This window comes from Vidua macroura, chromosome 17 (genome assembly GCF_024509145.1).
Source record: "Vidua macroura isolate BioBank_ID:100142 chromosome 17, ASM2450914v1, whole genome shotgun sequence".
NCBI classification, from domain to species: domain Eukaryota; kingdom Metazoa; phylum Chordata; class Aves; order Passeriformes; family Viduidae; genus Vidua; species Vidua macroura.
Genome location: NC_071587.1, coordinates 6,529,827 through 6,547,435, shown reverse-complemented (window position 1 = coordinate 6,547,435; position 17,609 = coordinate 6,529,827). Strand labels below are relative to the sequence as shown.

General features: G+C 54.1%; 1 protein-coding gene across 1 annotated transcript; it reads left to right on the top strand.

Annotated features, from left to right (window-relative positions):
- The first annotated feature begins 3,614 nt into the window (after positions 1–3,614).
- Positions 3,615–16,581, top strand: GDAP1L1 (ganglioside induced differentiation associated protein 1 like 1). Its single transcript, XM_053993386.1, has 6 exons — positions 3,615–4,077; positions 6,429–6,621; positions 9,859–10,032; positions 12,001–12,098; positions 12,227–12,341; positions 15,183–16,581. The coding sequence occupies exons 1-6, from the start codon at positions 3,898–3,900 to the stop codon at positions 15,524–15,526; spliced, it is 1,104 nt and encodes a 367-aa protein (XP_053849361.1). The 5' UTR covers positions 3,615–3,897; the 3' UTR covers positions 15,527–16,581.
- Positions 16,582–17,609: the final 1,028 nt, after the last annotated feature.

Here is a 17,609-nt window from a genome sequence, read left to right as displayed (position 1 = left end):
CCATTCCTAAAATTTACAAGTCCAGGAAGCGGAGATTTAAAATCCAAATAAATCAAAAAAACATAAGAATACAACTAAAACTCATTTTGCTCTTAAGTTTCATGTGTATATGTAGCATGCAGCATTTGCTCTTACTCAAATTAAATGTAACTGATTTCTACATTTTCTCATGCCACCTCCCTCTTCCAGCTCTATCCTGCAATACCCACACACGCTTCAGGTTTTTCCACTTTCCCTTCTTTCTCCCTACAGAAAATCTGGTATCATATGTACTTTGCTTGTAAACATAAATATTTAGTACCAGCTATCTTTGCTGCTGCTATTTTTTGGAGGGTGTTTCTGCTTCAGCAGAGAGTATCTGCTCCTATTTTTATTCATGTTTTGGTTCTGTGCCCTCTAACACCATGGGAATGGTTGTTTCCCTGCCTCTTGGTGAGCACTGATCCAGAGTCCATGTGTGTGAAGCTGAGGCACAGCTCTTCCACGTGCACAAAAATGGTTATTTAAGCCTGGTATTGGTTGTCCCCACTCCTCTCTGCACCTGGAGCCTAGTGAAGGGGCACAGCAAGGCCCTTCTGTAGAAGTGTGCAGTGGCAGCCTGCTCAAGTCACCTTGGGGCAGTTTCTGCTGTGCTGCTCTTTAATAGAGTGTGCAGAACCCCGAGAGGTGTCTGGACTGGTGTTACATAAACCCAGCACGGATGGACAGCGTTGGAAAGGCATGTTTTCAGTTGTGGAGCAGGACAATGTGCCACAGACCTGCTGTGTCTAGGGAGAGAGAGGAACTGGCCAAATCTTGTCAGTTAAACTAGTCCAAGATACACCCTGAAACTGAGGGATGAGAAGTGAATTTAGGTTGCCAGAACACCAGATGGGAGGGAAAGCCTGAGAGCAGGTTCTGAGGGCACACCTCCATTGTGTCCTGTGGAGGACTGGAGTAACTGCTAGTGAAGGAGGAAGGAAAAGGGCAAAAAAGACAGTAACTCAGTCATTTTGTTTCCTTCCTGAACCCCTGTTTTTGCTAGTGTTTAAGCACATCTAGTGCTGCCTGTGGCAGAGCAAGGGCAGATATTTTGGTTCTTCACTGCAATTGTAAGGTTTGCAGCAAATGTACTGGAACATTGCTGGTGACATTTGCACAGCACAGACCAACCCCTGGGGGTGAATGATGGGCCCTAAGAGAGGCCCAAACTTATGGTCTCCATCAAAACCTTCTCAATTCAGCTCATCCATATCACTTTGATAATGCAGTGATTTATTTTTGCTGCCTGCTTGAAACCTCAGGATTTATTGCAAAACTGCATTTTCTCTGGGAATGCCTGCACAGCACCTTTAGCCTGATTGATGAGTAGAGATGCCCTGGTACAAACAGTGCTGAATGCAGCCCTACTGCTCCCAGCTGCTGCTGTTCCTGCCCCAACAAGCCTGGGGGATTTTTTTCTGTGTGTGGATGCTCTAGGATCTGTTCCCAGTCAATCTACAGAATATGTCTGAAATATTCTGAGAAAGCACCAGTGGAATTGCAGTGCTCCCAGGACTTTAATCAGATCCCAACTCTCTACTTCCTATCTCAGCAGACCCAGCCTGGGTGTTTTCCAGCAGCACAAGTCCTTGTCCCTCTAGTTTCTGGACTAGTTAAACTGAAGCAGGAAGCAGAAGGGCACCCTGGATCAATGACATTTCTTTCTTGTCTTTCAGAAGCTAAATCAAATCTGAGCTGAGCTTTAATGGCAGACACTGAATCAGGCCACTGGGAAAAAAAAAAAAAAAATCAGTGGAGCCATTTCTAGACCCTGTTTTCCACCCTCTCCTTCTAAAACAGGGAGGGGTCTTCTGTGCCTGCGAAGTCCCATGACCGACTCCATCCTCCTGTTCTCTCATCTCTGTAACCTTTGCATCAGCTCTGAGATGAGACCTTCCCCTGGATTCAGTATTCCCAAACTGCCAGCAGCCACAATCCTGCTCCGATGGCACCTTGTGCCAGGGCTCTGCCAGTGCCGAGCGTCCCATGGGGCAGCCCCGCGCCGACCCCCTGGCACTCAGGGAGGCTGTGTTGAAGAGCTGGGGATGATCTCAAGGTCACACAAGGTCAGGGCACCCCTGAAGGGGGCTGGCACCCCTCGTGCCCTACAAGCCTTGCTCAGTTTAGCAAGCCAAAACCCAGCTAAATAAGTAGGGCCCTACAGAGGCACCGCGTACCGGCAGGACCCAGAGGGATGCAGCAACCTGTGATGTTTTACTCCCCACGGCGCAGCACTAATTCATCACAAACTGTGCCACTAGATGGGGCCTTCTGGACAGCGATCCAGGGAGAGCAGCTGCTGCCTGGCCAACCTGCTCCCTGCCTTTTCTACACCACCGTGTCCCCTTCCAGTGCAAGGAGCCCCCAAAGACGCCTGCAACGAGGGGAGGCTGTGGAGCACAGGGCAGGGTGGTGCTACATGGGGTGCCAGCTCTTCAAAGCTCAGTTTTCCCTCTTTTTTACAGCCCCAAAGCAGAGGCCAAGCAAGAGTCTGTCCCTGTGGGTGACCCCGAGGCCAGTTCAGGGACTTGGGAAGACTGGGAGATAAGTTGCTTTTAGAGGCTGTTGTCTGTGAGGGGGAGAGGACAGGAAGGAGCCAGGGCAGAGCCCAGCACTTCCCAGCTTCACCCCTCTCATCACCTTCCTGCACACCCTGAGGAGCAGAACATCACAACAACCAAAAAATTCATTTCATCTCCCAGTCCCTAGAAAACTGCTCCTTGCACTATATTTATGCAGCTGGGTACCAGTGTGGCCCTGCTCCCTCCCAGTTTTCCTGGGTGAAGCATGCCTCAGTTTCCCCACTTGAACCAGCTCTTCCAAACCTCCCTGTTTCTATCCGCCCCAGTAGTTCACAGTGAGAGCTCTCACACAGCCCTGAGACACAAGGTGGCTCCCTGTGCCTGCAGGGCCTGTCCCCTACCCTCACCAGAACCGGCCCCTACAACACCCCTAACAGGACTGGCTTTATCCCCTGGCACTGGCAGTAGTTCCAAGGGTGGGAAATTATCTCCAGGCTCCCAGATTGCTGGAGATGGAGCATGACAAAGCCAAGTGTCATAAAGCACAAGTCCAGATGTCCAGGTCACTGTATCCAGCTGCCTACACGCCTGTGCTGCAAACCTCTGTGTGATGCTCACAGGGCTTGGGGAGCAGCAGCAGCTCCAGACGCCCCAGTGCTTCTGAGTCTCCTGGCCAGTTTGGAATTGTGACACACATTGCTAATTCTGGAAGTGATGCCCAGCTGTGCCCACTTTGTCCAGTTTGGGCAGGCACCCTGGGCTCTGGTATGCACCACAGGCTCCTGGGCTCTGCCCCTGTATGGGCTACATTATACCCAATAGGCAGAAATTAATTTGTGCACTCCTAAAATAATTGAATACCTTTAAAGAGCCATTGCTGCTTCTTTCCATGAAGGTTGCAAGGCAGGCACGACACCTTCTAGGCATTTTAAAGCCAGTGTCCATCACTGTGGCTATTTATCACGCATCCGCCATATCTAAAGCAGTCAAAAAAAAAAAAAAAAATCTCTGCTGAAAAATGTTCTTAGGAAGCCGCAGGGGTTGGAGCTGCCCCGGATTGCCGAGCTGGCAGGCAGCAGGCAGGCAGGAGCCTCCGCTGCTGACTCCTCTCTTGAAGCGATGCCTGCACGTTTCCGTGGGAGCCCCGCCACGCGCGGGGACGGGCTGCGAGCCCAGCCACAGCCCCGGCGCCGCCGCCACCAGCCGGTGCTGTGACCCCGCGCCCACCGCCCCGCGCTGCCCACCGCGGCCGGGGAGCTGGAGCTGCCCGGAGCGATGGGCTGGCAGGAGCCCATGTGATGCTGGGCTAGCGCCGCTCGCTCCCCGTCCCTCTCCCGCTCGCTCGCTCGCTGTCATGGCGACTCCCAATAATGTTACTCCCACCAACTGCAGCTGGTGGCCCATCTCGGCGCTGGAGAACAGCGCGGGGAAATCCACGGAGGGGGAGGAAAATCACGACCCGACAGACCCCGCTCTCAAATCCCAGGACAGATTGGTTTTGTACCACTGGACCCAGTCTTTCAGCTCACAAAAGGTAAAGAAAACCGCTCGGCCGGGCTCCCGGGCGAGAATCACCTCCAGGTCCCAGAGCATCCCTTTGCCTCGGGAGGATGGATGGATGCACTCGGGGGAGAGCGAGGGGCTCAGCCCCGTGGCTGGCCGGGGCAGCAACGTGAGGCCAGGCAGATCTTTGTACCTCTTAACAGCATCTGCCCGGGGAGGGCATGGGGATGGCATGGGGATGAGGATTGGGGGGGGGGGGCTCGGCCAAATCTTGCCTTTGCTTTGGTATCACGGCTTGCGCCGGGAGCCGCCTCGGTGCTTTTGTGCTCGCTCCCAGCCCCACACTGGCGCGGCCGGGAGCGCAGACAAAGGCAGAGCCGGGCCCGGGACCACCCTGCTGCTGCTGCGGGAGGAGAGGCAGTCCCGAGCCGGGCTGGTGCCCAGGAGAGGATCCCGGACCCCAGCACGCAGCGATGATTCACCCCTCACACTGCAGCAGTGCCCTGGAAATTCTGTTCCCGGATTGCCCCAGCAAGAAATCCCGCTTTCCAGACAATAGTAAATGCTCATTTCGCAGCACGGCAGCTGTGTAGCAAACCCAACCTTCTCCCCCGGCCCCAAACCCCCCATCATTCCTAAGCCATTAACACCATATGGAGAATGGGCTGTTCGGAGGGGTGGGTGGTGGAACACCAAGCTCCCCGGTGCCAGGGCCTCCCCGAGCTCCGCAGCCCGGCGGGCAGGCCGGGGCAGAGGTGCCCGTTCCCGCGAGCCGACACAAAGGAGGGAGGATGCCCAATGCAGCAGGGTGGCTGCACATGGTCGGCCCCGCCACCGTCGGCAGCACGGGGCTGACGGGCTCGGGATCCGCACTGGCGGGGGATGCTCGTGCCCGGCTCCCCGCGGAATTCCCCAGGAATGTTTTGTCACCCCAGTCTGGGATCCCCCTTTTGGGGTGCTGGCAGGGGGTCCCCATGCCTTCAGGCACTGGGGTACCCTGGGACCCCGGGTTGCCTCATGCCCAGCAGCTGCCTCCTGCCAGGCCATCAGCTCCTGAAAGCAGCACAGGGAGCTTGGGGCTGGATACCCCAGGTGGTACCGGCTGAGGTTCATTTATCAGCTGGGAGGAAAAGGCCAGGAGCGAGATGCAGTTGAGGAACCCAGGCTTTCTCTTGTTTGACTTTAAAAGAAAAAATTAACTTGCCAGTCCTGTGAATAATTAATGACTAATTCCCCGAGAACTCTGAAGTACTCACAGAAACGGTTATATATGTTAAATTGTATTTTTAGCTGCTGCCAGTTGGGTGAAAACAAGTACTTTTGCCTCATTCAGTGGTTCTGTAAATCATGGCTTTCTCACATCCCCCGTGAGTTGTTGTTTTTTTTTTTCATGTTTGACATACTTAGTTCATAATAGTCAGGTTTTATAACCCAGAAGCCTAAAATGCCATCCCTGAGTGCATATTAACACCGCCTCATGGACAGAGCAGAGCAGCAGGATCTGCCCTGAGGGCTGGTGATTGGGGTGAGGATGGTGATGGTGTCCCACATCCAGCCTCACTCCTGCCTCCTCCTGCCCCTCCACAGGACTGGACTCACCTTTCCCACCCCTGAGATGTGTGGGTGTCACGCCCGCAGTGCTGCTGGTGGGCCCAGGGCTGGAGGAGGGCAGGGGAAGGGGAAGGGGGAGGCAGCAGGTTTGACACAAGAGGTGTGAAGGTGCTGGGTGATGCCCTCAAGCTAATGTCAGCATGGAGGAAGACGAGGAATGCTGTGCAGGGTCACAGGGGCTGGCTGGAACTTCCCACAGAACAGAGCCTTCATCTGGTAAAGGCAGAGTCCACTCCTGGGAGTGGGACGTACCTGAGTCAGCATCCAGGTCTTCTTCAGCCAGACAGCAGCACTCACTGGGTGCACGTGTAAGGCATAACATTGCTGCAGCCTTGCTTCCTCCTCTTCCTCATCCTTTTCTTCCTCAGGTATGTGCTGGGCCATTCTGGGATCCACAGCAGCATCACTCGCCCAGCTGGACAGCTCCTGCCTCCCTCCACCCACTGCTGAGGGATTGGCTCTCAGCCCTCCAGCTCCTCTGCCTGTCATACAGGCCACCAGGACCAGGGAGGATGGTCCATGATTCTGAGAAAACAGGATGGGTTTGGGTATCCCCTCTTTGCCAGGAAAAGAAATTCTTTTGTGGCTGCCTGGATTTTGCAGCTGTCCCATGGCAACAGCTGCTTGGCTTCTTGCAGGGCAAGCCTGTGATCATGGCATGTCACTGTGTTTAAGTTTTAGGGAAGGGTCTGGGGGTGTAATGGTGTAGGGGGGACTGGAGACCAGCTCGGTGCGTGGGGCTGAGCCCTTTTCCCTGGCTTCTTGCCCCAGGTGCGGCTGGTGATCGCAGAGAAGGGGCTGCCCTGCGAGGAGCGGGACGTCAGCATGCCCCTGATGGAGCACAAGGAGCCCTGGTTCATGCGGCTCAACCTGGGCGAGGAGGTGCCCGTCATCATCCACAGGGACAACATCATCAGCGACTACAACCAGATCATCGACTACATGGAGAAGAACTTCACAGGAGGTAATGCAAGGCTGGGCTGTGCCTCAGAGGAAATTCGTGTCTAGTCCACATTCTGTTTGCTAAATGAATCCACTTTTTTCCTTTAAAGTTTCATCTTCACCCCAGAAGATCAGCAAGCCACCAGCCCTCTTCAGAATTTTATGTTTTCCCATGAAATTGAAGAATTTCCAGCAGAAACCCATTGCTGGAGGGCTCTGGGGGGTGTGGTAGCTAAGTGCCCCCTTTTCTGTCCTGGAAGTCACGCTTCCAAACCAGACAATTTCTCTCAGTCCCCATGGTGCGTGGTGGCATTTCACCAGAGTCCCCACTGGGGCACAGCTCATGGAGCACTTCTGACTTTAGGCACATCTGCGCTTTGTCCCTGGGTAATTGTATAAAGGGCCTCTGCTGAGAGAATGTGGGTGTAAGCTGTTTGCTGCTGCTCCTCTCCCTGCTTCCTCCAGGATTCCTGGGCCATTCCATGGGCAGGGGACCCTGCTGTCCCTGCTGCTGCTGTGGCTCAGAGAAAACAGCCTCTTTAAAGTCAAAAACAGCCAGCAGTGCTGAGGACCATGGGAGGATGATGTGACACAAACCCAGAGGAAGGGACAGCCAGGAGAGGGAAGCTCATATTCCCTCGGAAAAGGGCTGCAGGCCTGCTGAGCCCAGCACACCGGGATGCTGAGACAGAGCTCAAAGTCAGCTTTGCTCGGCAGCTGTGGTGAGCAGCCTCTCCCTGGCATCTCACACTCCTTCCCCCAGTCCTGGGGGCTGCTGGGCTGGGACACCCACCGGGCAAGCTTCAAAGCTGAGCAGGGATCTCAGGCTTTGCCATCACGATGTTTGCCCCAGCATCCATCCCCTTGCAACAGAGACATCAAAAACATCTCAAAATAGCTCCCGAAGCAAGGGCGCCTTGCCAGCTCAGCTGCTGTCCTCTCCCGGCCCCGCCACTGCGCTGCTGCTCCGTGGAGGCACACAGCTCACTCCCCAGTGGGGCAGCAGGGATGGGTCCATCAGGAGAATCCCACACCAGCAGCACGTCCTAGGGAATGGCAGCTGCTTTCCTGCCTGGCAGCAGCCCCAGCACCAAGGGACATCAGGGGGTGTCAGACCCTGCACTTCTCTTGGTCTCTGCGAAGGGCAGGTGGTCTGACATATGTGACAACAGGCTGTCCCCAGCAGGAGGGGGACACAGAGCTGTCCGAGCGCTGGGAAACTCCTGTCGTTGAGATTTTCCAGCCAGGTGCAGTTTCTTACCTTTTTGCTGGGAAATGGAGAGGGGAAGCTCCAGGAAAGAGGGCCCAGAGCAACACTCCCTGCTCTGTGCTCTGCTCCATCCTATCACCCCACAGTGCAGCTGCCAAAAGCATTACCAGGATGTGGCAGTGCTGATCTGAGGAGGAATCAACCACCTTGCAGAAATGTGTACAGTTTGAAAAGGCCTTTACAAGGAATTTTTACTGAGCTATGTTTTCCCCTGGGCTAAGGGCATGACCTTTATCAGCTGCTCACACACACTGGGGGCCAGCTATCAGTAAAGGGTAGTATGTGGAGAAATGTTTTCCTTCCTCCCAAAATAGCAGTGAATAGTGCCAATAAGCCACATTTGAGGATGCTTCTCCCTAGGACACTGCCCAGCAGTGCCCAGAAACCACAGATCAGGGCAATATTTCTTCCACGCAAGAGTGTCCTCCAAGGTCTGCACCCTCTTGCACAGCCATAGAGTGCATCAGCAGCCCCTATGTGCAGGTTGCTGTGGCACGTAAAGGCAAGTCAGGCCATCCCAATGAAAAACCTCCCTGGAACATGCTGAAGGACGTGGGCTGGTGGCCAGCATGCCGCTATTTCATTGTGGTTGCTCCATCTTCCTGCGGGATGGAGCAGTCCCCCTGGTTGTGCTGTTCCCAGCCTCAGCCCCAGCCCATCAGGTGCTGGCCAAGAGCCCTGTGGAAGGAGCACACAAGCTATAGGCCAGTTATTGTTTCACTTATCTGGCCACTTTTCTCACTTTTCCTGATTTTCCACGAAGTGGGTGGAAAATCCCCACTTGGAGAGTTGGAGCCCAGGCAGTGCAGGCAGCGAGCCGCCCATGGCAGGGAGGAGCCACCAAAACCTCCCTTTGCTCAGGGGACAGTGACACTGATGCCTATCACTGGGAACAACTCTGTGGAGCCTTCCAGCAGGGGCAGTCTGGGTCAGAGCCACGAGGAGATTTCCAGTACAGGAGGTACCAAAATTTGCCTGGTTCTCATCCAGCCATGGGCACCAGCAGGCACGAAAATGGCACGGCCAGATCCCTGCCAGACTGCATTGCCTGCAGCAGGGCTGGGCAGAGCACAGCTGTCACTTCAGGCCCTGAAACAAGGGGCTGCCCTGCTCACATCTGCCAAAGTCCTTCTGCCAATGTGACCCAACTCAGGTGGGGGCACCGGCACACGGAGAGTCCAGTGCTGCAGACGGGATGTGGGCAACAGAGTCCTGGTGGTGGATTTACTCACTGCCTCTGAACTGCTTTCTGCAGACACTATAAACATTTATGATCCCTTAAAAAACTGGGAGAGTTAAAAATCTTGGGGGAGACAAGAGCAAGGTTTTGCTTCTTCTGGTGTCACCTGCCATGTATTTCAATCTGACAGTTAATAAAAGGCACGATGCAAACCGCCGTCCATGGAAAGTGAATAAACCCAACAAGGCAGGGAGGAGCAGAGCCAGCCAGGGCAAGGGATGTTTCTGCAGCTGAGACACTGGCTGAGCATGGAGGGAAGATACACTGGGCTTCTTTGGTCATCTACTCCTATTGCCCATTTTTGGGATTTTCAAGGAAGCCCAAGAAAATGAGGTACCTCACTGCCACTGGCGTAAAGAATACGTAACTCATCCTAAACTCAAATCCCCATCTTTTAGCTCTTTTCTGCAGACCAGGAAGATTTTCCTCCCATTCTAAGAGATGTGAAATTAGAGTGTGGAGACTCAGGGCTGGCTGCACTGACCCCAGGGAACATGAGGGCTGTGGGGCTGGGTAATGACATCCATACACTCCCCTGTGATCCCGTGGGTTTGCCCATCTCGGGGCATGGGCTGGCTGCACTCCTGACCGGGATGGGCAGCAGGGAGGGCGAGGGCAGAGCGTGACAGGTTTGAGTGGAAGCTCTGCCTCAGCCAGCCCCTCTGTCTCAGCAGGATTGCACCCTGCTGTCCGGAGCAGGCTGAGGAGCCCTCCCAGGTGCCGCTAACACCTTTGCCTTGGCCCTGCAGAGAACGTGCCGCAGCTGATCCCCGAGCCGGGCAGCCTGCTGCACTCGCGGGTGCTGCAGTACCGGGAGCTGCTGGACTCGCTGCCCATGGACGCCTACACGCACGGCTGCATCCTGCACCCCGAGCTCACCACCGACTCCATGATCCCAAAGTACGCCACCACTGAGATCCGCAGTAAGTCGCCTTCCCAGCGGGGCTGCCCAGGGCTCCCCAGCTCCTTTGGGCTCCACAGCCCAGCCAGCCACCGTGCCCCTGCTCATGTTCCCTTTCTGCCAAAGGACAGGGGCAGAGCTGGGAAATGGCAAAGCACAGCTTTGGGAATTGCAGGCATCCTAGAGAGACTTCCTAACTCGGGGGGTGCCCAGGCTCCCATGGGCTGTGCACGCTTCTCCTCAGCTCTTTCTGGGGCATGGGAATTTGCCCCTTTCCCTCCAATAACTCTAAGGGCAAAGGCAGGGGAGAGCAGCCAGACTGAGTTGCAGGCAGTGGATGAATCCGCATAAGTCTGTGTACCCGACCTTCAAGTGCTCATGAAACATTGACAATGCTTAATATAACTCAATGGCAGGGATTGCTCCTGGAGAGAATTCCTCGCCAGAAAAGTGACCTTGTCAGGAGGGTATTGGCATGCCCCAGGTCTCTCCCTTCCTTTCGGCTCTGGCCCCAATTTGAGCCCGTAGAAAACAGTGTTCCCACCTCCATCCGTTTGGTGTCCTGGGTCCCAGATGGTCCTGCTGAGGTGGGATGCACTTGTGCACAGAGAAATAGGCAGTTCCTGAGGTGTAGCTTGTGGTCTGCCCTGCCTCTGCTGACACCCGTCACAGACAGCTTTCCCCATGTCACCAAGTGTCACCTCCACCCCCAGACCTTGGGCTGACATAGGCCAGAGCCCATCCCTTCCCCAAAGGGTGCTGCTGTGATGGCTTCAGCCCCCATCTGCCTCACATCACCTCCCCAGCACTCTGCTGAGGTCTCTGAACACATCTCCTTGTCCAAACCTCAGCACTGGTGGCATTTTTCCCAAGCCACGGGAGGGGTACGAGCAGGTCCATGGGCTGATGGTGTCCTTCCTCCCCAGCCCATCTTCTGCACTCAGGCAATGGCTCAGCTGCCCTGCTGCGGTGGGTGCTGAGGGGAATCAATGTCGTTGTGTCCCACGGAGAGGGTGAACCGAGGTTTCCTTCCCAAGGGGAAGGAAATCAGGATGATATCCAGGTCTCCATCTGAGTTGCAGCCCCAGGAGAGCTGGTTGGCAGCCTTAACAAGCACAAGCTCACAGCAGAAAACAGGGGATTTCAGCATTCTATAGCAGTGCACAGCCTGCTGCTGGCTCCCACCCCAGCCGGCCCTGGCACCTCCTGCATCAGCACACTGGCAGAGCCAAGGCCTCCCTTGTTGGAGGGAACAAGGAGGGAAAGACAGATGGTCCCTGGCAGGAAGACATTAGCCCAACTTTGGGTAATTTATGCTATCCCTTAGGTGTTACTCTGCCTCTAGGATTCCTTTCTTCCTCTCACTCTGCTACTTTCCCTCCTTTAGCTCCTTTGCACAAAGCCCTTCCCATCCTCCCTATGCCCAGAGAGGCAGAAGGGTGAGCATCTCTCCATGCTCATGATGGGCCCCACACTGTGGAATTGCAGCCTCAAACACCAAGCCAGGGAGGGACAGCTTCAGCCAGGAGGGAGCACCCCCCCTGTGCCCCTCCCTGCCCCACTGCTCTGAGTGTACACCCAAGTGTGGGCAGCCAGCTCGGACATCCCAAAGGTTCAGCCTGCTGGGGATGGAGCTGCAGGAGCCCAGGGCTGTCCTTAAAACAGCAAGCAACAGACTGAACTTCCAGCAGCTCTAGTATGAATCCAGCAGGGGAAATGAAGAGCTGAAACTCACCCTGAAACTCCCAGGGAGGGGGATTGGCCATACCTTGGAGCCAGCACTGCCCTGTGAGATCCCTGTGTGCAGGGACAGCTGACGGAGCCACACGCCCTCAGACGTGGAAGCACAGTGCCAGCAAGCCATGCATTTGGCCCATTTTAGCTCTCTGGGATGTTTTTTGTTGGTGCTACAGCAATATTTTGGCTGCAGGATGAGGTGATTTGCTATCAGACACTGGTCATCCCAGCCTTTCTGTCTGTCCCCCCCCAGGACATTTAGCTAACGCCAGCACGGATCTGATGAAGCTGGACCATGAAGAGGAGCCACAGCTATCTGAGCCTTACCTCTCCAAGCAGAAGAAGCTCATGGTGAGTGGGTCAAAGCCACACACATCCCTGGTGCTGGGGGAACACGACCCACAGACCTGACATGGGCACCTGATGCTTTATGTCCCTGCATCCATTTATTCCACATTCTAACCCTGCTCTCCACCCAGGCCAAGATCCTGGAGCACGATAATGTGAACTACTTGAAGAAGATCCTTGGAGAACTTGGGATGGTGCTCGACCAGATTGAGGCTGAGCTGGAGAAAAGGAAATTGGAGTACCAAGGTAGGCACTGGGCTGTGTTTATGGGGTGTTTTTCCACACGAGGCTGAGGTGCAACACCAGAAACAGCCAAAAGCTTTGCACCTGATGAACAACTCCCATGGAGCAACCACTGGTGGGTCTGGGGCTGCCTCTGGGCTCTCCTGGTTTTAGGTACACTGATGTTGTTGCAGCCATGGTCTTACTAACCTCTGGCAAACCACCCCTGCACCCCTTGCCACAGGGAATAGCAGGACCCCTGTCCTCATGGGTGCTCTTTGGGAGCCCCAAAGTCATCACAGGGTGATGGCAGGAGCCCTCTACCCCAGCAAGGGACTGACAGTGACTGTTGCTCTGTCTGGTTTAGGAAGGAGCAGGCTGGCCCCAGGCACTTGCACCACGAGGAGCACTGGCTGCTGAAAGTGCACAGATGGGGACACGTGCCACAGCCAAGCCCTCACATCACCAGGCTGTGGCACATCCCAGAGGAGCATGGGCAGGGAAACCCAGCAATCTGAGGGGCCCTGGAGGGGAGAGCCTTTATAGAACTTGCGTCACATGCCAGCAGGTGGGAGAGAGGGACACCAGCCATCCCTGACAGCAAACACACGGTGCTGGGAGCCTGCCGAGAGCAGCCCTGGCAGTCAGGGGTGCCTGGGCACAGCTGGGCAGCCTTGTCCTGCCATCACCCCTGGATGACGCCGTCCTTCCTCTTCTCTTCCTCACTGCTGGCAGGGCTCAGAACCCCGGCCCTGGGAGGGCTGCCAGCACCACAGTGCCAGGTGCAGAGCAGAGCCCAGACACAGTCAATGGGGATGGTCCCACAGCTGCCCCTGCCCTCGGGGCCAGCCTCGGCCCCGGGGAGCCGTGCGTCACTCTCGGGGCCACGCTGGAGGGCCCTCGGAGGTGCCAGGGTCAGACCCTGCAGGGCATCGGGCTGGGGATTTGCCAAGAGCCCTGGTGTGCTCACAGTGGCATCCTGCCTTGCCCTAATTTCCTCAAACACCCTCATTAACCAGCGTGAGGGCTAGGACAGCAGAATTCAGCCTAATGAGGTGCCTGGAGGACATCCCAGGTGCCTGGAGCAGAGGGATGGCTGCTGCTGTTGGTGCTCCAGTGCCTTCAGTCCTTGTGTGCTGTCCCTGCCCTCTGCTCCAGAACCCCAAACTCCCACACCGTGCCCATGGCCTGGTGAGGATCTCAGCTGTGGGCATGATCACCACTTTGGCAGCTTCCCAGGAGCTGCAGTGCAGCAGCTCCACTCCCACGCAGCCCAGGCTGCCGGCGGTGCAGGCAGGAGGAGGGTGGGAGCTGCTGCAGGAGCACCAGGGGACCCCTGCCACAGGCACCCCGTTCAGCTGGGACAGGCTGATCCCAGCTGGGGCTGCTGTGGATGCAAAGGGAAGAGCTGCCTTTGCCGGTGCTTCCACCCCACTCAGTGCTGGGCAGGCGTGCAAGGGGCTGGAGCAGCCACATTGGGCTCCAGACCTCAGCAGAGGTGCAAGCCCAGGGCCAGGAGAGACAGGGATGGATCACAGCTCTCTCCCGAAGTCACCATCCTCACATGTGCCTTCTCCTTCACCTGCAGCAGTGCCTGGAGCGAGGCAGCTGCCTCAGCCCTGCTCCCCTCACCGCTCAGCAGAAGCACCCACAAGGTCCCCACCACACCCAAGAAGCTCTGGCTGCAGCACCCCCACAAGCCATTAGTCACTGAAAATATTTGTTGATTAATTAGGCACAGGCAATCTGTCCACTTGGGCAGTGCCTCCAGCAGGATTAGGCAGGCTGCCAAGCAGCTACAAATGAGGGTTGCTAATTACCCATAATTGCCCCAGCCTGGTCCTGCAGGCAGCCCTGCAGCAGCAGTGCCTGCCCTGGGGTGCTACACTGGAGCCTCTCTTCTCTTTCCTGGTACAATAGTCACAGGACAATGAAGAGCTCCAGAATCAGGAATCTGGAGCAAAGCTGACTGAGGGTGGATTTTTGTGTCCCTTCTGATGTTCTCTACCTGCACCTTCTTTCATCTCCCTCAGCTCCATCCCAGCTCCTCTGTATTGAAAGGGCACTGAGGGAGTGCTTAACAATATCCTGGCCTGAAACTGCTTTTTCCAGCCTAACAGCAGCTGGGTTTATTTTTGGATGTCTCTCTAGTGGGGTTATTTCTGGGATCACCCATTATCAGGGGCTCTCAACCCTTCAGTGTCTTTCTTCATGTCCTGCACTCACACTGAGCTCTGTCTCCCCAAAAGCCTGGCTCTGGCCACAGAGGTGCTGCCAGTTTTGGTGTCCTGGAGCAGGGTCCATGGTACAGGAGAGAGAACAAAGGCAGAACCTCCCCAGCAGCACACAAGGGAGAGCAGCCAGGCCATCCAGCAAATTGTTTTGATTCCTGAGGATTTCTCACATCCCTAAAATAGGCCAAGTTGACGTGACACTCCTGAAACAGCTCCTGGTGCAGCCAAGGGCAGACACTGCTGCTCTCTCTGCACTGGCACAGCAGAAGGGGTCACTGCACAGCATCTTCCTTCAAGGCGGGCAAAGGGCTCTTTTCCAGGGACCTCCTGGGTACAGGAGGATGCCATTTCCTGCTGCTCTTGACTTGGGGGAGAGGCAGCAGAGCTGCTTTGCAGCCAGAAATTTGTATATTCACCCAGGCTATAAATCATCATCTCATATTCCCAGCTTTTGGCAGCCCCGTACTCTCCATCATGTAACCTGGTAGATGGGCTCTGAGCTTCTGGCCCATCAAAGAGCTGGGAAAAAACACCCCAGATCTACAAATGCTCCTGCCTGTGTGGACCTTTTGAGCAAGATTTTAGTGCTCACCCAAGGCATTCTTACCTTTGCTCTGTCTCCTCTCTCCAGGGCAGAAGTGTGAGCTCTGGCTCTGCGGATGCGTCTTTACTTTGGCCGATGTCTTGTTAGGAGCCACCCTGCACCGCCTCAAGTTTCTGGGACTCTCTAAGAAATACTGGGAAGATGGCAGCAGACCTAACCTACAGTCCTTCTTTGACAGGATACAGAAACGCTTCGCCTTCAGGAAAGTTTTGGGAGACATCCACACCACGCTCCTCTCTGCAGTGGTACCCAATGCCTTCAGGCTGGTCAAGCGGAAACCTCCCTCCTTCCTTGGAGCCTCCTTCCTGATGGGATCTCTGGGGGGAATGGGATATTTTGCTTATTGGTACTTAAAGAAAAAATACATCTAGTGCTGGCTGCTTGGTGTTTAGTTTGGTGTCTCTGTGCTGTGTGAAATTATGATGAAGCCTCAGTAACTGTAATGAAATTTGAAGCAAGGTAATGAATAATTATATTGTTTAATGTAACATTCCATAGTCTAGAAGTAGAAACCTATACTGCAAGGAAATAAGACAACAACAACAACAACAAAAAAGCGTCAACTTGTAAATGCCTTTTTTAGGTTTAGGTATTCAACTCCAGCGAGAGCCTCAAGGGTTCACAGGCTCAGCCGTGCCCACCGGGAAGTGGCACTGCCTCCAGCACCAGCCAGCTCCAGTGGGACAGACAGAATCCCAAGAGGCTTCCCAACACCCAAGTTGACTACTGGGACTTGGATACTTGGTCCTGTGCGTTTGTGTTTCCAAATTGTTCACTGGCCACATTTCACACATGCAGGTAGTGGGGACTTTCTTCTTCTAGAAGGCGTTGTGTTGTCGTGCTCGGAGGCTTTCCTGAGAGCAGGGTGCAGTAGCTGGTCACAGTCAAGGTGGATTTTTGTTCTTCAAGTATCCATTTTAAAAATTATTTTCATTAAAAGGAATATTTTTTATTGAGCTGCTCTTAGAATGTATCCACTTTCTACGTCTGGTTTTGGTGGGCTTTTTTTTAAAGAATTTAATGTCTGTCTTTAACTGCCGCACTTTTTTCTTGAGATAAATCATTTTGACTTTCATCCTGAATTCTGGCACATGAAGGAGATTATTGTTTTAAGCGTTTTGGCTCTGTCTCTTGAGTTTTCTTTCACGGATTTGCAAAGCATCTTTCACCAACTGAGCATATTTGGACTCTGAAAAAGTACAACCATTTTCAGAACTTTTCAGCACTTTCCTGAAGGCGCTTTGGCTTTCTTCCATTGGGGGCTCTTTTCTGTCATTTCCTCGCTGTGTGTTTTCTTAGGGACACTTTGCACAGAATCACATTGATGACTTTCTTGTGCCTTTTGCATGCTGGAAAGAATAACAGGCCTCACTGCTACTCATGCTTTGGAAACTGAGATCCTCAATAAACCATATGGGAGGAGTAATGGCTTCGCATCTCTAAATGTGTTCCACATCCTTCTGGTCCCAGTGCAAGGCATGCCCGAGGGCAGTGGGATGTGCAGGTGGTTTGTGCTTTGCCTCATGTACTGCAGTGGTATAAAACTTGCATGGAAATTATATGTATTCCTCTTCCAATCACTAATTTCTGTCAGTGCTCAGCCTGCTGGCTTTCCAGGCACTCCAGTAATCCCTGGGAGCCATGCTGCATCTCGGGGCTTGGGAATGAATGCCAAGTGTGGCTGAAATAACAGGAATTGCATTTGCCTCTGATTCAAAGGTTATCTTTATGCACTTGAAAGCAGCAAGCTTTCCCAGGACCTTTTGATACAACCTGGCAGCCACAGAATTGGGAATATTTAGCAGGAATTAGAGGGGATGAGCACATTGAGAGTGCACAATGCACACATTTGTATGGTGCTTGTCATAAGGCTGGTCTGACAGGCTTTTGGAATACAACAGGCTGCATAGCTGCAGAGGCTCTGTCTTATCCCTGTTACCCCCCCCGTGGATGGGGCCACACTTAAAATTGGTGTGTGAGAACCCAGACCCACCTGGCTCCTGCAGCTGAGGCTTCTGAGGGAAACCTTGCAGACACACATTCTCCCAAATACATTCAGTATTTGCTTCATGGAGTCGGTGACTTCAGAAGAAATAGTTGTATTTTCCTTCTTTTTGAACAGGGAGGCAGGAGGGTGCCCTGAGCTCCTCCCTTTTGCTGAATCTGAAAGGTGTAATAAGATGAACTAGGGGTCATCCTCTCTTCAGTCAATCAATCTGGTCAAACCAGTCAATCTGGTGATAAACCCCCCAGAAAGATTTATGAAGGTATACCAACATAAAACCCTTACCAGGATTTCAGCCTTTTCCCTTTGTTTGTGGTCCTACATGTACATTCCCTGGTGATCTCCAAAAGCTGATGAAATGCACACACCAGGTGTAGAAAGGAATATTAATGGGTTACAAGGCCAGGAAACCTGGAGGGAAGGAGAACAAATACTTCCTCCATTCTTAG